This window comes from Agrilus planipennis, unplaced genomic scaffold (assembly GCF_000699045.2).
Source record: "Agrilus planipennis isolate EAB-ADULT unplaced genomic scaffold, Apla_2.0 scaffold183, whole genome shotgun sequence".
In the NCBI taxonomy this organism is placed as follows: domain Eukaryota; kingdom Metazoa; phylum Arthropoda; class Insecta; order Coleoptera; family Buprestidae; genus Agrilus; species Agrilus planipennis.
Genome location: NW_020438983.1, coordinates 484,415 through 508,298, shown reverse-complemented (window position 1 = coordinate 508,298; position 23,884 = coordinate 484,415). Strand labels below are relative to the sequence as shown.

The 23,884-nt window shown below is 33.0% G+C and overlaps 1 protein-coding gene across 1 annotated transcript in view; it reads left to right on the top strand.

The window, feature by feature from the left end:
• LOC108737784 (protein Fe65 homolog) overlaps positions 1-23,884 on the top strand; it is an 86,548-nt gene that overhangs the window by 47,524 nt on the left and 15,140 nt on the right. Inside the window, exon 3 of the mRNA XM_018470882.1 lies at positions 20,820-21,072. Coding sequence (XP_018326384.1) covers positions 20,820-21,072 — 253 coding nt within the window. The remainder of the gene's footprint in view (positions 1-20,819; positions 21,073-23,884) is intronic.

Sequence of the window (23,884 nt, the reverse complement as noted above, 5' to 3'; positions counted from 1 at the left end):
GAAATTCGATAAAAAAAACATTTTTATGCGTTTTCCTGACATAATAATGAACACCATTTTGTAGACGTATTTTAGTTATTACAATTAAATTGTCCATTGAAAGGTAACGCGATTAATTGAATACTTTCTATATTATAATTATGCAAAAAATAAAGGAGATCACCTTTTTACTGTTTTTATTATTAAAAAGCCTAATGGTAAATTGCAGTTGCATATTGTGTTATAGTTAGTCACTTATGGACTACCTGGAATCCTAGAAGTCATGGTGCAGCAGTTTGCTGTTAAATTATTATACATGAAAATATCTCCCAATAACTGGACTATTCATATTCAAAATTCGACCTATATCTTTTGTTTGTTTATGAACCCATAGTTTCAGCTTTCCAATATTCTCCAATATTATTGGGAGGATCTCAAGTGAGGGTTCCATGTAAAATAAACAATTAGCCCAGTCGAAACAGCTTCGTTACGTTTGCGATGCACGTTTACATTGAAAGATAGCTCAGAAAGAAAAGAGCACAAAAAAGGCTCATCCCAACAGAGAAACCGGGCAAGAAGCAAAATTTCAAATGAAGCCATTCCCTGAGAATAGTCCGCTAAATAAATACTTGCCGTTAAAAGAACCCAGGAGGGACGCGTAGAACATGTTTGCCGAACGTGTTTAAAGCATAATTTTGAAGCCTCCATTGTTTGTACAATTCATTTTCGCTGCAAAAAGACCCGATACTAAACGGTTCCTTGTTGTAGGTTGTAGGTGCTGTAAAACATAAAATTTCTGTTTGTCAACTGACGGTACCATGTTTAACATCGTTCGCGTAAACCGTAAAGTTACATAACTGTTATCGCGGTGTTCTTTCAATTTTACGACCTAATTTATATGTGAGTGATTTCAAATGATTTTTGAAGTTTATTACGCTATTTGAAGAAGATAAACTTTCTATTACAGTAGAACTGGCAGGTGTGCTGTTTTTTTACAGGCCAGCAATTAACAGATTTGTAGGATTTTTTATTAGTTTGTTTAAACAGGATTTCATCTTATCTGACAAATACTCTCTAGGAGTTTTCCAGTGTTGTAGTTATCACTGAGGACAAGAACGACACATTTAACTATTGTATCTCGAATATCATAGTCATAAAGTCGTCAGTCCTAAGACTGGTTGAAGACGCACCTCCACTCTTTCCAATTCTGAGCTAATCTTAGCATTTCCCCAAAACTAGAACAACCCATATCCTTAACTATTTGTCTACTACTCTTAACTTCTATTTTTGCCTCTAATATGTCTCTGACTAGAGCTTCATGCCTGAGAAGGTGTCCACCAACCTAATTTGCCTACTTCTTATTGACTTCTATAGGGTCCTCTGTTCTCCTATTTTTTCTAATACCTCTTCATTTCTAACTTTCTCTATTCACGGTATCCTCATTATTCGCCCGCAATACCACATTTCGAACGCTTGTACAGCGCCGCGTTCCAAACATACACCTTTAACAATCTTTTTGGAATTTCTAAATTAACCGCTTGTGAGCATAGGAGTGATTTACTTTTTTTGAAGGCGAGTCAGCCCTGCTCCCTTTGCTATTCTTTGCTTTGTATCCCTACTACTCCTTCGATCCTGACTTATCTGACTTTTCGAATATAAACTCTCCAACCAGGTCTTTTACGTCTTTTGGCACTTCTTAGTAGGAGGGTGAATTAAACGTCTTTAATTCTCTAGGTCGTCAGAATATAATGTTTGATAATAAACATCCTTAGTTTTCTTTTAACATTAGTGCCTCGTCTTTTTTACGTATTACGTCTTGTCTCGTCTGGCTCTGGTGATATTCGCCGTCAATCAAGATTCCCCAACATCCACCCCAAATGTTAAACTCCCACAATTCAAAAAGAAGTGAAATAGCTCAAAAAATCGCAGGGCAAAACCTTGATTCTCAGTCCTTGCTGGCAACCAAACAGACTAAGAATGGGTTAGTGTATCACATTCTTCCAGTAGAAGCTTGCTTATACCGACATCTTTGTAGTATCGTAAATTAATGAATAGTGTTTTATGAGTCAACTGACACAGTTATACATATGTGTATATATAATTTATTTGGAGAAAACCCACAGCTTTCACTAGCATATAATTTATTTACCATATAAATGTTTTCAGTTCAACACAATTTAATTGCAATTTTAGGGAAAATAAGGAAATAGTTTAAAAACAGTTCTACAATGTTCCCACAATTTTATGTACCTAATTGTGCTCTTTATCGACTATAATTACGTATTGGTAGCGTATAAACGTAAATAAAATGTGCACATTGATCATGCTATAGTTAACCTGTAGATAGAGATAAGGAAAGATGTTCACTGAACGTAGAAACTACACATTTCCTTTGCCGGCGCTTTTTCTTTTTTGTCGCACAATTGAAAATGCTTAATTTGGTAAATGGGTGGAATATGTGTTTCAGCCACTTTACCTAAAAATATCCCCTGCTTCTCTAAAAACTATCCTAAACTAACGGAAGTCTCAAGTTTCAAAATCTTTTTCTTACCCATTACAAGTTGTTAATTGCATTTATTGACCTTTTCAAGTAGGAAATGCCGAACTTGACCGCAGGCCCAAACCTGGACCAGTAAGTACCTATGAAGTCAAGCATAGCTTTGTCAATATTGGTCACTGGTCAAAAGTTCGGCCAATCTTCAAATGCCAAGGCTAGGGTTATTAATGTTTTGCCAAGTTTGATCCAATACTGTGCAGTCAAATATTGGCTTGTCAATACTGGACCAAAGTTCGGTCAAGTTTCGAGTGCTGATATAGATCTTCAAGTCTTAGACCAATATTGGCTGCCCAATCTTGAGTTACGATTATTCACGAAGTCTTGGCATAATATTGGCTGTCCAATTTTGGGTTAATCTTTCTTAGTAATTCTTGACCCAATACTGGCAACACAATTTTGGGCTAATATTCTTCTTCAAGTCTTAGGTCAATAACGGCAGCCCAATCTAGAATTAGTATTGTTCACCAAGTTTTGGTTCAGCATTGATCAACTTTGGACCAACTTTGGCACTGTCATGATTTCCTGCATGAGTTATATTACTTTATTATTTATATTATTATAAGATGGCTGAAAGTAATTGTGTGAACTTTCTTATACTACACAATATTTTCATATAATAATGCGGCATGTAATAAAATATCCCTATACGTTCGACTCTCATCTCGCCATTAGACTATAATACTTAATAAATATAGCTATCTACATTAAAATACTTGAAGCACTGAGAACTTCTTCCACACAAAGTGTTTTAGCATGGTTCTCCTAAAACACATTTCAAAACTATTTTCAAACTTCGATTTATAGTTCTCAAAGTCGAACTCTTCATTTAAAAACTGCATTATTTAATATACAAAATAATCGGCGATAAAACAGTTAAGTCACTGAGTGCCATAAAAATCGCTCAGTGTATTTAAATTAACGTCGAACGCTTTTAAGTAGACGAAGTTTACAATGAAGATTAAAAAGTTATTTTTGGATATAAAGCAAGCTTCTGTTCAGGCATTCGTCGGAGGTGAACATCAGTTTACGAACAGAGTTGAGCAAACTGTGTAATATTGTTAACGTGAAGTCCAATTCCCGAAGATGGAAGTTCAAATTTACCCTGTTCCCGAGGCTTTTAACTTTTTTACACCACGGTGAGTAACTGAGCGCTTCCACCAAAAACGTATATGTTTTTTCATATAACGTGGACGTTTTTCGTCTGATATACTGTGCAACTTTAACCACGTTAAGCGAAAATAAATAAAAACTTTGAACATTTGCTTCTGGCCCGGGCAGGCTGTCTCTCGCGCGTATAGAGCCACTCGTAATTTTCAATTTGATTGTAATGATTTTGCCACGTCTTTGACTATGCCTGTGAACAAATATTGCTTATCCAAGTTTTGAGCTTTTTTTCCACAATTTACGCTTTTACCCTTCGCATATTCGAAAATGATTTAAGAGCAAAGGGAGATTTTTATCCTGTAAGTTCTGCATGGATACAGAGTTATACATATAACTCATAATTTACTTTTTATCCTTTTACAGTGAACATTATAAATATGTATTTTTGTCAATTTAATTCTAGCTGATAAACGCAATGTTCGAGTCCTATTCAATAAATTCGTTTCACTCAAAATTCAGTTTCTTATAATGTCTGCTTTTTCGAATAATAGTTTCTTTCAGAATCAAAATATTTTGTTTCGATTTCGAGAAGGGTTTCTTTTGTGCCTATGCGTAAAAATAGTGTTATGGATGGCAGTGTAATAAATCTCAAAATTATACACAAATCGGTCAAGGTTGATAGCAAGAAGGCTGTCATAGTCGTGTATTGTGATGTGCAGGTCTATCGAGGACTCAAAGCATTTAATTTTATTGCCCCATAAATGTTTAAACTTTCACTCGGAAATGGGTCAGATGGTGAAATCTTGGATTATTGTGTCACCTAGATGTCTACCCCATTTGTAGTAACCAATGAAGCTTGTTATCCATAATATTTAGGACTACACTTCACCCCCTTTAGTTAAATATTCAAGTTAATTTAAGTTGCAGTTTTTTCTGAGACAGCTCACATAATTAAACTATAGCTCACATAATTCAAAGATAGTTTACAAGTTTTCTAGGATAGGTTAAGACAGTTTCAAGCAATCGGATTCGATGTACATAGTCCATATTGTAAATTAAAGTGTACAGTAGATGATGTAAGTATAATACAAAACTCCAAAGCAAATTAAACGTTTATGCGTTCTTAATATGAATAAGTAGCACCGCTAATTAATTACTAATAGTTCGCAGCAGGATATTGCCTGATACGAACCCTTACAAGACTAACCCCAGCAGAATTTACTTTCAGGTTGTACTCCCCCCAATTGTTATGCAGATTATTGCCGAATAATATTATCAATACATTTATTATATAAATAAACATGATGTTTGTGATGTTGGTAATGTTCGAGAAAAATAGCACAGACTCCAATGTACGAGTTCGCACGCGAGACGAATACGTTGTGTACGCTATGTGCGCGACGTTGAGCTTTGCCACCGCGCAAAGCTCAGCGATGTCGCGAACGTCGCAAACATCGCGTACTTAGTGCTCTGTGTGGCCGCAGCTTTTTCGTCCCTATTGTGAATCGTCTATATTTGTGAGGGAAAGGAAAATCTTATTGATTCCATTTTCTAGTATTATGCACTGCAAAGTGCAAACGTTCAAGAATTATTGGTAGCCATTCAAGGGCAAGCAGTAAACTTCATAGAAAGTAATACAGCTTATCGTTAGTTAATTGGTTCGTTGATTGATCATTTAGTTTTATTTACTGTATGAAGATAGTATCCTTTGCTAATTCTGCAATTCTGGACGATATAGCGATATACAAAATCGCAATAGTTTGAACTCGAGCAGCTTCAGATCCACCCCCGAGCAACTTCCGCTTGACTACGTAGACCCCGCGTATTTCACGCGGTGACGTCAGACTTCGTCGGCAGCAAGTGCTGCTACGATGACTCACAGTCGCTGTTCGTTCTCTATCCAGGCAACTGGTTCGTTTCGAACTCGCTTTTCCACTTACAGTCAGAGATATTATTCCGGTTTTCATTTATTGTTTACATACGCATACCAGGACGAAGACTTGGATAGTTCAACTGGCGTCACGTCAGTTTATTAATTTTCATTTAATTAGTAAATTTTCACAAAAATCGGAAATGTAGCGATCGTGAGGACAAATGACTAACACCAACACACTAGACGACTCGCTATCGATTCGATTCCTCCGGTCGTATAATTAGAGTGAAGCATCTCGGATGTGACAGTGGGTGATACACTGATACAGTTGTTTGAGTTGTTACGTGTGTTACTCTGCTACGCGTATCTGGCTTGGAGAATTATCCTCTACTTCAACATGGTTTATCATAAAGTCGCCTCTACCAGTGAGTATTGATTTATGTATTTTGAGGATACGACGGCACTCAGATCTTGCAGTTAGTGACCGAATATTTATGAACAACCGGAAAGAGAAAGATTAAGAAATACAAGGGCTTCAGTGCACGATGCAGTTATAACATTATGATCCTCACAATTTACAATTGCTTCATTTACTAGCAAGGAAGAGGATTAAAATATATACATGTAGGTTATATTAAATCCAATGTGTTTGAAGAAATGAAACTGCATAAAAATTCTTGAAATATTTTGATTGCCCAGAAAACTTGTAATAATATTTTTAGCTTTTTTATCGCTCAATACAAAGGAAAGTGAAGAATTCCTGCGATAAGCACAACATTTTCTGAATAAATTTTATGAATAATTACCTGTCTTTGTTAAAAATGTTTTTCTAATATTTAAAAGAAGAATAAAATTAGCACAAAACTGTTTCAACTGGTTTTAAATTACGAATCGCCCACAATATACATTTATTTTTATTTATGATATAACAAGAAGTGGAGTAACAAAAATATTGTTATGAATGTGTTATCTTTTTAATAGGTGTTTAGTACAGAACCTTTCAAAGACGTTCTAGTTTCTGCTTGCATGGATACAAAAAAATGTTTCTCAGAAACAGCAGTGTCGCTTTCTTATTATACTTTACCTTAGATACTACTGTTGACATTATTGAGGGACCTACATTCTTATCTTAACAATAAGTAAAAAAACATGCTGCTAGGTGTAAGCACAATTTCTTTGAAAGTCAGTATTAGTTACCTTGTCTTTAAAGCTTTAAGGTTCCTTGATAACACCATGACTCCTTTTTTAAGGTTCTGTACCTTTAATGGAAAATGGAACTCACTATATTAAACGTTACGTCTTTTTGACACAGGCTACTACTTAAAGGTTCAATAATTAATTAATTAATCAATTTCACGGAACTTAACTCTTAATAAAGCAAAAAAAAAAACTATTTACTGGGAAAGCGATTGACAATTAGCAAAAAGGGAGTTTCGAAAAAATTAATTAATCAATTTCACGGAACTTAACTCTTTAATAAAGCAAAAAAAAAACTATTTACTGGGAAAGCGATTGACAATTAGCAAAAAGGGAGTTTCGAAAAAAAACTAATCAATAATAAACTTTGATCACTTTAAAATGGCTAGTTAAAAGGAGTTTAAATACTTGTTATTTATTCTTTTAACGTGGGCACCTAGTATATAGACTTTCAAAAATATATCACAAAATGTGCCCAATATGAATATTAGCCCCTTAAGTTCCAAAATTCCTAAGATTTATATTAAGAGGAATGCAGGATAAGTAGATTGTCTTGAATCGTGCTGAAAAATTAGAGGTGCGGTTTTTGAAAAGTGAGACCGTTTTGTCATAATTAACCGGCGCCGTCCATGTTGGGTCACATTAGCCCGCATGTATTTTAATTACAGGCAACCTTAAATTAACGTATAAGTTGTGCAGGGATACTCGTTTTTAAGGTTCCGTACCTCAAAAAGAAAAAAAGGAACCCTTATAAGATCACATCGTTGTCCATCTGTTTGTGAAGACCCTTTTTATCAGGAACGCGTGGGTATCAAGTTGAAATTATTAATACTATATACTTATGTCTACAATCTCTTGGAGCTGTTCAAAAATCAAACTTCTTACTCAATGCAATAAAAAATACCGTTTATACGACATATTTTGACACTCGAAAAGGAATTAGAATCTTTAGGGTACTTTCCATTGACCTAGAATCATCAAATTTGACTATTGGTAATGTCCGTCTTATAACATAAGTAAAAGAAAAAATCCGAAAACCAAAAAATTGTACAGATATCACAAAAAAATAATTTTTTCATTATAATTATATGTTACGTTTTGGAGTTTGTTTTTGAGAGAAAACGTAAAATACATATACTCGGTAAAAGCGGACAAAATCTTCGATGCTCGATTCCCGCAATAGACGAAGTATTTACATGTTTATCCGGAACCCTCGGCGCGTGATTTGAACTCGCACTTGACCGATTTTTTTTTTAATAGTTGGTGGTTCGACTTTATTTTACTCTCTACCCATTTATTTTTCTTTATACAGTTGCCGCCTCACAGTGAGAAGAGATAGATAATCACGCGCAGAGTGAAAAAAGGCAGAAATGACCCAATTTCTGATCTGATGATGATTAGTGTTACGCTGTTACTTTTGAGATCTAAGTCTTATTCCTTGTCAAAAAATTATATTTTAAGTAAAGAGCCTAATACATATTTATGTTTTATAAACTTACAAAAGATGTCCTATCTTCTTATGTTTTTCAGGTGATTTAGAGAAAAAAAAACAATACATGTACTTAATATATATCTTCCAAAAAAATAAGATAGTTTTTAATAATGAATAATGAACGTGGATTTTGGTGTTAAATCATCTTCCACCAAGACGGCGCCGAAGCAAGTTCCGTGAATATAATTAACTATTTTCGGTAAAATAGGAAATACAACACTAATGGCAAAGCAAGCATGTTTCACATACCTACATTATTGTATTCTTGTTAAGTAAGTATCTATAAATAAATTGTAATAAAGATAAGGATTTACAGGATAGCACANAAAAAAAACAATACATGTACTTAATATATATCTTCCAAAAAAATAAGATAGTTTTTAATAATGAATAATGAACGTGGATTTTGGTGTTAAATCATCTTCCACCAAGACGGCGCCGAAGCAAGTTCCGTGAATATAATTAACTATTTTCGGTAAAATAGGAAATACAACACTAATGGCAAAGCAAGCATGTTTCACATACCTACATTATTGTATTCTTGTTAAGTAAGTATCTATAAATAAATTGTAATAAAGATAAGGATTTACAGGATAGCACAGTTGCCTATGCTCGCGGTATTTGAAAATGTGTCGAATTGCATTCCTAATAAGGGTGAGCCTATCTAACATTGTCAAAGATACTGTTAATTAATTATAAATGAATAGATCATCGTAAACACGTGTATTTCGTTCGTCATCTGCGAAACTGCTCACGTGGTATTATCACGTGGACATTAATCCCGTCTTCTACACGGAAGCTTTTCAACATGAAATTAAGACTAAGAGTTTAAAGTCCTTGTAGAAGACTTGGGCATTTTAATTTAGTAAAAAGGGCGCTCATCTTAGTTCATTATTCTTCCGCGAACAATTTCGCTGTTATCGTTCGTTAGTCCACTGTTAAGACGCTTTAAGTTAGAAGAAGATAGAGACCCTTTAATCAATTATTAAATATTATAATAATAGTAATCTGATATTGATTTACATCACATCAAATTTTCGAAAAAATCTTATTGCTGTTCCAGGACTCCCAAACCGCCAAAATATATTTCAAAAAGAATAGACTGTCGGTAAAACAACCAATACTACCGATAAATTTCCGTTGTTTTAGGTGAGGAGGNTAATAGTAATCTGATATTGATTTACATCACATCAAATTTTCGAAAAAATCTTATTGCTGTTCCAGGACTCCCAAACCGCCAAAATATATTTCAAAAAGAATAGACTGTCGGTAAAACAACCAATACTACCGATAAATTTCCGTTGTTTTAGGTGAGGAGGTTGTTTACCGTTTATTTCATTGATCATGAGCAATTATGAGTTTTCTTCCGCCATCTTCACTGTGTGGTAGATAATTGACTATAATAACTAACGAACTGATTTCTTGTTTGGCTGCGAACAATTTTTTTTAGTTCACTCAGGATCGCTCTGTCGAAGTAGTTATTTAGTGAACTGCACAAGCCTATCGTGTAGTTTAATATGCATGGAATGTATCATTGATTGATGCTTAAAAAAATTAAATCTTTCAAATATTATATGTTGGTGCAAGGGTTTCGTTGTAATTTGAATTGATTTTAGATATTTGAATAATTCTTTCCATTGAAGTATTAGGACACAAAAAGTGTTTAAACAATTTTTACTTCACTATTTTACGAGTTGCTTTTACTTTTAAATTTATCTGTGTTAATTATCACGGTCTCATTAACAAATCAGTGAATGTCATCATAGATTATAGTTAACGTGTTAATTCTCTAATGACTATATAATGATTCCACGCAATTCTTTTTTTTTATTTAACATTCGTTGCTGAATCTATTCTGACTTTTACAAACAAAAAATGCGTTGTTCAAAATACTATAATGTGTAGGTATTAATTTATCTATATATCATATTTTTTGTTTCAAGTGATGCAAACTTTCATTCATATTATGTTAATGAATTCAAAATGTGTGGGAAAGCGGTTATTTTTATAGCACTTGCTCTTCCTATTTCGCAAACTTCTTCTCGGTCAACTACCGCATTAGAAGTTTCACTTTAACTAGGAAGAAAATAAACATAACAACGCCCATAAGAATCTACTTCTGCTGAGTTTAATTTCTAAATAAACCAGATTGAAGTATTTCAAATATTGATTGAAAAAGTACATTTCTCGTTAAAATATTTGTTGATTATTTGTTATATTGGTATTTCTCAGGTGTTGTTATCCTTGAGTAGTAATTTTTTCTCCATTAAAAGTCCTATTAAAAAAAACTAGCACAACACATAAGGAAATTAAAAGAAAAAAAGAATTATTCCTAACATGTAGGTACCTATGAATTACTAAATAATTGGAGAAAGCCTATCGTATATATATCATTATTCGACTTCCTAGGTTTGGACAGTATACATTATCAGAAATGGGTAGAGATTTAGTGTTTTGTGCTGGAAAATGTGCTTTCAGTTCAGCTTTCAAGGCTTAATAGCAATGTATTTTAAGTCTTTTTCTAAACAAGTAGTTGGGAATTAGTAAACGAATTATCTTACAAAAATTCCTTTGTAATTTGTATATGAAAGGGCTTCAGGCTTCTTCTAAGTGATGAAGTCCTTTTAAAGTGCATTTGTAGGTCTTTAAACCTAATTACTTTTCGAAGTAATTGGTAATTCAAGTTCTTGGATTTTAAAATTATGGTATCAAACCATTTTAAGTAGGTAGTAAAGACTTTGCGATTACAACTTGCAGCTGTTCTGATGAGAGCTTTATCTAGTTTTGCACATTATATTTAAATTCTAATGCCCTTATGAAGCGTCTATATTCGGAACGTTAATAAAAAAAATTTCGTCCCTTTCATGTTGTGAGTTGTCTTGGTTAATATTAACTAAAGTAAGACTTAATTATAAAAACATTCGATAATTTCTACCTACCTAGGGTATTGATACAGTGAAAAGAACTCACAGGTTTATTTTCTTCGAAGTTCCTATAGTCACTTCAGTTTAATTTTGCCGGTTTTTTTAAGATTACAAAGTCAAAATTGTAAATTTTCTACTTTTTTATTTATTATTGGAGCTATAAATCTAGTAACCCGTTTACCTACCACAAGGAAGAGAGAGATACCTTTATTTTTCTCGGTTAGCCGCAGGTTGTAGGTAACGAACACTCCCGGTAAAATTTGTGCATCTTTCTCTCTGTTTAAACAGTTTGTAGAATTTGTCTCTCTTTAATTATTATACTACCAATTGTTTCATGAATCTTAAATAGTTTACAGTGGCATTGACAGGTAATAAAAGTGAGACACACTCCACATCTCTACAAATTGTTTAAATAGAAAGAAAAGAAATGCACAAATAACAACCAGCAGTGTTCGTTACCTACGACTAGTCGAGAAAGATAAGGTCATCTTTCTCTTCCTTGTGCTAGGTATATGGGTTAGTAGATTTATTACCACAGTAATAAATAATAAAGTAAAAGATTTACATTTTGAAAAATGCCAAAACCGGCAAAATTAAACTGAAGCGACTATACAGTCAAGTCAAGTATATCTAATAAAGTCGCCGTTATAACAGTGACTGTCAACTGTTGTGAATTTTATAGTAAAAGATTTACATTTTGAAAAATGCCAAAACCGGCAAAATTAAACTGAAGCGACTACACAGTCAAGTCAAGTATATCTAATAAAGTCGCCGTTATAACAGTGACTGTCAACTGTTGTGAATTTTATATTGTATATTATAGCGACATTAAGTTCTGCGTCATATGTATTGGTAATAATTTTATCGCTTACAATTAATGTATTATTATTAGCCGTCATATACCGCTACAATTATACGCATAAAAGCAAGATGAACAAAGATGAAACGAACGGGAAAGCACACATCGGAACATTACTGTATTGGTTTAATAGTAGGTGTTCGTTTCATGGCTATTCTTGCTTGTAGATGAATTACAATTGGAAATGCCAATAGATTTATGTATGCAATTTGTTTTATGTCCGTCCGCAGTCGTTGATGAAAATTAATAGAGACGTCGTTGTAGTAGGTACTGACCTATTGACTGAAGGCCAACATGGACGCATCATCAATTTATTTAAACGAATGTATGCCGAATTTCTAAAACTCTATAAAGCAAGTGTCCCATTTACATTTTATGAAACCCGGTGCTTTCTTAGGATCAAATGAGAATGCCAAAACTTAAAATCTGATGAAGATTATAAAATGAAATGTTTGTAAGAAAAATAAGAATATCTACTTTGTTGGAAAAATAAAAGGTCACTTATTTTAACACACTCAAAATGCTAAAGTAGAAATAAATTCGCTGCAAAAATTGCACATTTAACCCCCATGGTGTACTAAATTAATTGTACGATTGACCCTAGACAAAAATTTTCAGTCTCTCTCCAGTCTTTCAGAGTCTTTCAGCGTCTTTGAGAGCGTCTCTCACAATCTTTCACAGTCTCTCAGTTATTGCCTAGGTGTTTTTATGGATCTCTCACAGTCTCTGTATGAGAGACTCGAACGAAAAAATTGTTAATTCAGGATTCAAGTTTCTTACAGAGAGACTGAATGAATAAAACTGAAAAATTGACAGATTCGAGTCTCTCGTTCAGAGACTGGATACGAAATGTCTCGTTTAGAGACGCTAAACAGTTTTTTTGACAATCTCTCGACAGTCTCTCTCAGCGATACCAGAGAAGACTCGATGAGAGACGAAGACTCGAGTTTCGCTTTCAGAGACATTTTTATCTCGGAGACCTACTAGAACTTATTCAGTTTAGTTGACTCTTTATTTAATTGAACAACGTTAGTACTTGGGACAGCATTCACCAAGACGGCTCCTTGTTGGAAAGATCATGAATTGGGAAACAGAATGAGGAATATCGTTCAAGACGGAAACCATTGGTAAATTGGTAAAGTTTTTCGCAACCAGTGGCCTGATGATGTCCTGATGCAGGTCTAAAGGTTGTCGTCGGTTGAAAAAGTGGCAAGCTTCTTCAGTGGTCATTCCATCTTCGAAACTGGATGTGGACTGTCCAAAATTAGTTCAGTAAACCACCGGTGTAAATATCTATTACGCCCTTTTTGGCATAGCAAATATATGCACGAAGTGCTTAACTATTAATAATTTCTAATGTACGACTAGAATAGCAATATTGACCTCACTTTTTCACCTCATCATCAGCTCCGTGATGCAGCTGTTATTAGCGTCTTGCATGTAGGACTGTAGATCCTGTGTTCGAACACCAGAACTATTTACCATACTAATTGATGCTATACAATCATTGAGATTTAATACTAACGAATGCAGTTAAGTTATTTTAGAATATTGCTTTTCATCATTTTGTTGATTTTCTACTGAGCTTTCCATCTAAGTAGTAGTACGGTAGTACCTAATGCTAAAGTGCAGCCACGGAACTAATATTTTATTATATCATTAACAAATCCGCAATATACAATTAATGTTTTATTTACAAAAAAATGTGTTTTGTAACTCCACAGCTCTTAATGATTATTAATTTTTAAATTATGCATTAAACATGTTTTGTTCATAGAACAAGAAATATTCATTTATTTTTTAAATTTATTATGCTATTTACACTTTCTTTACATCAGCACATCTAATTAGGACAAATTTTTATGTACCTGTATTTAACAGAAATTATAAAATAATACGTAACATAAATTAATTCATTTAACTCAAAGTTAATTAGCAACATAAATTAATCTTTTCAACAGATATTACACATAATGTACAAGAAGAGCAGCATAAGGTACTTTGTTACGTAGCATTTACTAGGTATTTGATGACAAGTGTAATAATATATAGTATGTGCTACATCCTTGAATAATATACATATGTATGTAGTAAGCTTTAATTTCCTGCAATTGAAAAGTTATAGATTCAATAACATAGAACGTTTGCATTAATAGAATTGTGAAAACTTATAAATGTTCACTTTAAAAAAAAATGCTTCCACCATAGAAAATGCAACGAACAAAGAAGTTCATGATGGTCGTAAGGTTACTACATATGGCGTTTACGCGCCGTTTGTAGGATTTCATACACACAAGTAAATTAAATGCAGAAGCGATACAAATCCTAAGATATAATAACAATATATGCAACGATTGATATACGGCCATACAAATTAGCTGGGCATAGATTAGTTATAGAATGATGTCTTTACCATATTCAATATAGTAGGTATTTGACTTACTTTCCAGTTGAAGTAAGAAAGTTTCTACTCCTAAAATGGAAACCAAAATATACATATACATATAGAAGCAGATTTCAATTCTACGTAATAACATTTGAATAATTATTACTCTGTGACTTTTGTAGCAGTTTTTCGTTTGCTAGATATATTCATGAAAAGTAGCGGATTATTGAGGAATTTAGTAGATGTAGACCTGAGTAAATCGTAATTAAACACAATAAATCTGAATATCCTGACTGTAGTTAAATTACACAACTGTTAGGGTGCGTTTGGAACATCAAAGTACGCTTGTTTATGATTTGCAACTTTTTAACATGCGAACGACATAATTTTTCGTCGTTTTAATTTAAAATTTTAATTTTCTCGAAAAAGTAGCACGCTATACCTATGCGCATATGCCTACATAAATAAACATTTCTTTCTAGTATGCTAACGAAAAAAAAAAAAAAAATTAAAATCAGTGGGAGGTCAAAGTGATTTATTTATATAGAAATTATTATTTATTTGAGAGGAAAAACGACCGCCAATTTAATTTCATATCGACGGAACTATCCATTATACAAACACAAAAATTTATGTAATATATTTATGATACATTTGGCCTAAATTTTAAGCAAACATAAATGCGTGTATCCTTCAATAAAGGATTATAAACAGTGAAGCTTTTTTATCGAATAAAAGTTTCTTTGCTTCCAAACACAATAGATTTTTCAAGAATGTCAAAACTTCATATTAAACACGCCACCTCACATTACCCTTTTTTAATACATACTTGATAAATCACCTTTTCAAGTTTAAATACAGTTTACTAATTTGCTTACTAATGCTATTAATGAATGAGTATACGTAGCATCTTGAAGCATATCAAAGGTAATTGTGATTGCCTACCATCATTATAAATTATATCTACTTAATAATTATTATTCGTGATGATCTTGCTCGCGTTGCTTATTTATTTCTGCAACATTTGCTATAGCTCACCTTCGAGCTAGATAATTAGCTTATATTAACCAGACTATAACTTAATTATATTCTTAGTTTAATCTGCGAAGCCCTACCAGTATGTAATAAAAGAACACACTGTTGAAAGTTACTTCTGAAATTATTAAGAATTCATGCAGTAATATACCCCACAAATTTATGTATGGTCGACAAACATTCATTTTTTTTACTTACACTTCTTGCATAATTTATTCCACTGTAATATACAGATATACATGTATTAATGGACGAAATTGTGATATTTTTGCCCCATGGAAATATTGTACTTTTAATTTTTTAAGTATTTGCAAGTGATTGTATAAGCGAATTAAATAAACAAATGAAATAGTCATGAAAAAAAAAGGTACAGGTATTTATTGGATCGAAAAAGCACTTCTACTTTCTACTCCATTCAATTAAATATTTAAAAAGTTTTTCATCATCATCATAGGGTCGTCAGTCCTAAGACTGGTTGGACACGTACTTCCACTCTTTCGTATCCTGAGCTAATCTTCGCATATCCCTAAAACTAGAACAACCCACATCCTTAACTATTTTTGAACAGTAATCTAACCTAGGTCTACCTCTACCCCTCCTAACTCCTGTTTCTGCCTCTAATATGTCTCTGACTAGACCTTCATGCCTGAAAAGGTATCCTACCAACCTATCTCGCCTATTTTTTATTGACTTCCATAGAGGCCTCTGTTTTCCTATTCTTTCTAATACCTCTTCATTTCTAACCTTTTCTACCCACGTTATCCTCATCATTCGCCTAGAACACCACATTTCGAAGGCTTCTAACCTTTTCGTTTCCGCAGCGCCCACTGTCCATGTTTCGCACCCGTACAACGCCGCACTCCAAACATACACCTTTAACAATCTTTTTAGAATTTCTAAATTAACCGTTCGCGACCATACAAGTGACTTCTTTTTATTGAAGGCGACTTGACCCTGCGTTATCCTCAGCTTTATATCCCTATTACTCCTTCCGTCCTGACTTCCTAGATATCTAAAATCAGCCACTTCTTCTAATTTTTCTCCTATCCTTATATTCGCTCTTTCCCTACTTTTTCTTTCCTTGCATACCAGTATTTTAGTTTTTAAAAAGTTTCTAGTAATAAAAAATTGCGAAACGCTATGGCTGATGGGACACTTTTATAATTCGGAAAAAAAATATTGCGGCCCCATAGAACGAAAGGAAACTTTACTAAACGTAAAAGAATATGTGAATGTATTTTTTTATCTTTTTGAAAATTAAAATAGTAATAATTTTCTTGCGATATTCCAAAAATAACATTGAAAGTGTCTTCCATTTTTTAATAAACCTCCTTAATTCATGAAGAAACGTCGAGACTACTCGTCCGTGAAAGCTGTCTGCCGTGAGTGCGGAAGTCGTAAAATCTGTTATCCCAGAATTAAAGTAGTAAACCCGAATCCGCAGTCAATAAAAACGCCGGAATGATCTACTTAGAACACTTAGTACTTTTTTATGTTTATTCGTCTCATCGTCTCAGGAATTCGCCGAGCGAGCAGTTTCGGCAACAATCGCATTTTTGGCTAAAATCTAGTCGTGTAATTACTTATTTCAACGAAATTTAAACATGACAAAATCAACATAATTAGAATAGAATAAATAAGGGCAGTGGTAAATTCGGCGCTCCCTTTAAATCCATCGAAATTGAGTACGTAAATTCGACCGGAAAATTTGGTTTTATTACGTTTATCGAAGAGAACACTTACCTTGTATCTACTGTTTTAATACTTATTAGTTATTGAAATAAAATATTAAACCACACTAAAACAAAACTTATCAACAAAGAACGTAGCAATTTATAAAACCTAGTTTAATAATATAGATTTTCAGGTTGTTTAAAACGAAATATCAAAACAAAACTTCTCACAATCAATTAAATTAAGCAAAGCATACTTGATGAAATATGAAACTAAACAAATGTTTCTAATCCTTAACTAGTTTTATATAGGTAAATGCCAATGTGAGTTTCTTTGTCTGCTACGATTTCGGCCCTTAACTATTTAACCGATCATCATGAAATTTTGTACACATATTGTCAGGGGTACGAAAAAGGGCACAGGGTACCTTTTATCCAGAAAAATAATACTCTTTTCGAGGGATACAAAGCGTAGTTTTATGTGATTGTCGATGATCATTGACATGTACTTCAGACATCAACGCGAGTGAAACCGCAGTTTGCAGTTATCAATTTTTAAAACACTTATATTATAAATTAATTAATAATTGAAATTTTTGTTTTTGTTTTTTTTATGTAATTGGCGAATTAATAAACACACCTTAGGTATCAATTAATAATAAAATAAATAAATAATAGTCGTAAATTGTCGACAATTCTAAATTTTATTAAAGAAGTGGATAATAAAAAGTAATGGCTGATTTACCTTACAAATCAATTTTGGCTCCTAATTTCTCTTTGAACGAGAATATCGATAAGTAAATTAGTTCGATTACCATATTTTCCCACTAAGTACATAAATACAGAAATATGTAAGTATATTGAGAAAGCCGAAACAGCTCGAGAAATGTTTTAATTGCTCCTTAGATTTCTCAGTCGTTTAACAGATCTATAAAACGTCTTCAAAGTTTGATAATGACTACGGTAAAATTTCCGATGAATTCATTCTCGTCCGCCCTTTGCGCCGCTAGTCGTACTGTTATCGACTCCTTTATCTCGGAGGTTAATTTGTAGTATATAGTTCATACTGTATCATGAAGACAACCCTTCGCATGACCGCAAATCGTCGTGCCGGTCGTACTTCCCTCATTACTATGCTACCTACGAATTTATACATACATTACAAGTTCGACACCGGAACTAGAATTAAGGAAAGTAGATATGGCATCGCGAACATGGCGTCAGCTGTTGTTTTATTACCATTTAAATATCCGCTACTATAACTGTTAATGTTCACCATACACGTACTATAAAACGTATTCGTAGTGAATTAATTTTTTCGAATTTACTTTACCCACTACAGATAACCTCAAATTAATAACGAAAAATTGTTGTTGTCCCCTTCCGGGAATCGAACCCGGACACCTGGTTTTACGCACCAATATTCTACCATTAAGTTTATTAATTTGAGGTTATCTGTAGTGAGTAAAATTAATTCATTAATACAATGAATTTAACCCTACAAAAATTAAATGTGTTTCACGTACTATAAAATTATTGAAAAACTGCGTTTTCGTCATCAACGTAATTTGCAAGTATCAACGACTCCAAAAAGTAATTCTAACAGTACAATGAACTCACTTGCATGTAGAAATTACAAAATAAGCAAGCTCCGGGATTGTAAGTTCGGAGGTGTAGTGAACTGGGGTGATACGTGATAGGGTAAGCTAAGCCATAACAAACGAATTCGACGATAAATAGCAGAATACACGTTCTGTATGTCGTTGGATAGTCGAGCCTCGCACAATCTCTCAACATTAGGTACTTGTTTTTCAAAGCAAAGTTGGATTTCTCCAAAAAAATGTAATAAGTGATTTGCTATAGGAAATACTATCTGTTTAAAAAAAGTCACCAATCAACAGTAATTGTTTTACAGGGATGATGAATATACATAATTGTATTATAATAAATGAAACCTTGTCTTTAACAACAAAATGGCAGGAAGATTTCTATAAAATTATAAAATTTATCAACATTATAGGATATTAGTGAGATGAAGAAATATAAAGAGGGAAACCCATTAATGCTTGTCACTTATCCTAGTCCCCCAAGTGTCTAAACTTTTATTAAATAGAAAATTATTTTACTATAACAGTCAAAGCAATTTGTATTATTTGAACAAAAAATATAAAATGAAAAATAAGTTCATGTTCCATACATGAATTAATTACAAAATTTCCGAACGAATTTGAGAAAAATTACTATTGAGGTGGGTGTTTTATTGTATTGTTGAAAAGGTCAAAGGTTGTTTCTAAAAAAAAATGTTATGATATATGAGATGAAAGTGTACATCTGGTTATCGGCTAAATTTAATCAAACATAACTTCTCGCGCATTTTAATCTACCTACTTATAAATACGTTTGGACAACACGACAGGGATAAAAAGATTCTTTTTGTTTTTCCTTTTTTTTTTCGTTCAATTAAAGGAAGAAAGTAAGCTGTCATTTTGTCAGGTCGATTTCTAAACGAAAACTGCATACAAAAAACATTTAAAACTAATATTAGGATGCGACACAACAATTAATTCAAAAAAAGTAACGTACGTGCTGTACAGGTCGTGACACAGATGGTATGTATACGATACGAAAACTTATGAATGACAAGCATTAATTAGTTTATTAATTACGTATGGATCGTGTTAACCGTCTGTCGAAAGCATTCTGAATTACAAATTCAACAAAACAGACACCAATCCTAACAAATAAGGATATCAACGAAAATCCAGATAACATAGGGCCATCATCATAAGGATGGACACGCACCTCTACTTTTTCCTATCCTTAGTTAATTTTTGTATTTTTCTAAAGCTAGAATTTCTTACGTCGTTAATTTTTTGTGAACACTAATCTAAACTAGGTCTACCTCTACTGCTCTTAACTCCTGTTTCTGCTTCTAATATGTCTTTAACTACCCCTTCATGTCCTATTTCTTATTGATTTCAGTAATGATCCCTGTTCTCCTTTTCTTTTAAATACCTCATTTCCGAACTTCTCTTTCCATGGTATCTTATAACACATTTCGAACGGTTTTAGAACCTTTTCTTTTCCGCCGCGCCCACCGTCTATGTTTCGCACTCGTACAGCGCCGCACTCCAGGCATACACCTTTAACAATCTTCCGAAATTTTAAATTAACTTCTCGCATGCATAGAAGTGACCCTGCACTATCCTCTATTTTATATATCTATTGCTCTTTCCATCCAGAGTTATCTGGCTTCCTAAATACGGAAAGTCAGCCACTTTTTCTAATTTTTCGTCTGCTATCTTTATATTAGCTCTTTCCCTACTTTTTCTTCCCTTACCTACCAGTATTTCTGCCTTACTTTTATTTATTTTTCAATACTGCTTCCATTTGATTTAAGGCTATCTCTAACTTCTCCTTGCTAGATGTTGGGTATAACGTATATATTTATGAATGTGAAACCACTACCAACTACCATTTTGCTTTCAGTTATAAGGCTTCTTTAGGATAGGTTTCCTTGTTAATTTACGATACAGTCGTATATGTTGTACAGTTGTGTTGTCACTTTGCGTACCTAAGCCACAAACCGCATCACTGGAGCTTCATGTAAATTAATTAGGAGGTCTACCCCGAAGGAAGTCATTATCGAATCCAAACGGAGGAGTACCCGGCATATTTCTAGTATTAAGCCAAAAATCATTTCTTAATGAAAAATTTGAAATTTCCGTTTTTATTTACAGAAAATGGGCTTCTAAGTTATGAAAATCCGAATTATCACTTAGATCCTGCCAGACTTGATGACGCTTTAAATTCCAATACCGAATCTCTTTACGAAGAACTCTGCCAGGAATTGGATGGTCTTTGTAGGCAGTCATCAAATATCCGTGTCACCCCCAATAGAAAAACCTACGCAGCATTAGATGTAGGTTCAATGGGGGTTGATGTAGGCTCCGGACCATTATCACATTCTACTGATTATACTGACAACAGACGGTAAGTACCTGAATGTACCATCTCTTATTAACCAATCAAAAATTGTATTATAGTTTATAAACTCTTATAAGATAATCGTTGACGAATTATCACAAGTTTTTATACACCTTGAAAATTACACTTAATTTTACTATTTCGACATTCATACTTATTAGTATAGTTATTTTCGCACAAGTTTTCGAACGTATCCTTGTGTTTTGGCAATTAAAAATTTAAGACATTTAGTACATTTTGGGTGGGGAATTAACAAAAACCCATAAAATCGACCGAATTTACAAACGCCGGATTTTATATTCTAATAACTTCAAAATAAAACTTATTTCACAAGTGCTACTAAACACTTTTTATATTATAATTGACCAACAAGAAAAGTTGTGTGCATTTTGTCGTCGTCGAAAATAACAATAATTCAAATTTTCATGTTTTTACTTCTCAATCAATCAATGTCGGCTTACGTCCTATTAATAATTTACATCTAAGTAAATGTATTTATGATTTATTGGAAAGACAGAAATCTGAATACAATTTCCATACTTTGCTGTTATTTGTTACCTGACACTGATATGAAATACGATTAGTAGGTTACTTTTCCGTTTTTTCCTTGCGAAGCACGTTTCTTTATGGGTTTTTCATAAACCAAAAATCAAAGGATTTCATTTCTATCCCTTTTTGCTTTACAAGTTCACTTCTAATTTAAAAAGCCAGCATCAAAGGTTTTTAAATAAATTTAATGAAAGTCAGTGGTACTATTGAAACTGCGTCTTGATGAAAAAAAGTTTTTATACAAACTGCGTTTTCAATGTCTACTACTTCCTGTTAATTTTGAATCTCAAGGGAGTTATTAAAAATGCTTCCGTTATTCAAAAATAAAAATATGTAATATAATTTAGATTTGAACTGATGACGGGTAGCATGGTCGATTAGACCCCAGATATTTCGTCGGGAATTGTGGTTGACATCTTCAGTGACATACTGTATTAAGGTATAACCTCCGCCCCAGTTGATAACGTTCTATCCACTGAAGATGTTAATCTCGTATGTTGACGAAACGTCTGGAGTTAACCATGACCATGAATGTCTGTGCTCTTAAACAAATATTGCAATTCAATTTAAATTCATATCTGAAAAAGTACAGTTTCTACTTTTCCCCTACTTTGTAGCCAATTAAGTGTTATAGGTAAAGTTGAAACTCACATCGACATTTTGCTCTCTGTTAGAATTTTTTAAAAGTTATAACTGTATTGTAAGATCAATAACGATTAATTAGTCTTGAAAAACACTCGTAACAAAGGGCGAAACGTCGGTGTGGGCTTTAATTAATAAACATTGCAACTTTTATATTAGCCTGAATTTCATATATTATTTGAAAATGTATTATCGAAATAATAATGTGAATCAAATTGTTGAATAGTTTTGCTATGCTATTTTAAATGTAGGTATGGAGCATATCTTCCCTCTTTGAAAATTGGAATCGTTAGGATTACAAATATCAAGTTTTTTTGGTGGTGTTCATAAAAGTTCATAAAGAGTTTTTCTCCGATATTATTTTGAAATATCCCATTCAATTCCCACTTTCTTCCCTGGTATTAGACCGAATGAAATGATATAAAACCAATATAACCTTTTCAGAACACAACTCTTTATCCGGGTTACACTTCTTCTTATTTTAAGAATATAATCTGAAAGCCAAAGCTGGGTGTTGGCAAACAAAAATTATTTTATATATATCAACAACAGCCTTTCGCATTTTATTGGTGAAACTAACATAACTACTATTATGTATTGACCATTTTTATATCTAAAACTGTATACAGATAAAGAACTACGTATATATTAGCTTAAAAAACATAAGTTACTAAAGCATCTGCGTTCGTTTATTGAAGAAACATTTTTTGTTTAAATCCCGGCTTTGATTTTGACACTACATAAATCTTTACCTTTATCTCAAGTTTTGGATTTCGATTTTTCTTCGTGTGAACAACCACTTAGGTGCTTTATTTGTACATCATGAGGTTACTTCTGTACAAGTGTATCAAAAAGACGTAAAAATCGCTCCCGCAACACATTTAGAGTGATATACGAGGTCTACATGAGCTGCAATTTATCAAAAAAGCGAACCATTAAAACGACAAAAAGGGTCACAACAAACATCTGATACAAGAAAAGAGACAAGAAATGGTGTCTGGTAAGCAGTCATTGTGTTGTTATCTTAACGTATAGTAGCGGTGTAAGCAAAGTTTAGGAAAGGGTGAAGATAAAAAAATTCTAAAAAACCCAATTACATAAAATAAAACAATATTTCATATTCATATCTACGTATGTACTCGTTCTTTTTGATCAATTCAAGCATGTCAAATGCAGCAACTGTTGCGGCTTCAATTAATAATTGTATATATGCATAATCAATTTTGTTAGGGTTGTAATTTTTGTAAATATTTAATTTTGTTCGTATTTTTAGATAGTCAACACTTTGTATTTTATTCTAGTTGTATTCAATTTTAATGTATTTATTTCTGTAGGTATAGATAAATATTAGTTTCTTAGAATAGGTAATGCAGCAATTTTAACGAAGAGATCGGACCAGGTAGGTCTCACAAAACCATTCATTAATGGAAAACCCAAGTCCGTCGCTACGTCATCACTTCGGAATGTACAGATAATACCTTAGGGGTACGTAGCGACGGCGAAGGGGTAATGTGCACGATAGGCGTTGCCTATTTTGTGCCAACGTTATTTAAACAACGCGAAATCAAATTTTTAGTATTCGAAAATCAACATTCAAGCTTTAACATTCAAATCAATTCGAAACTCA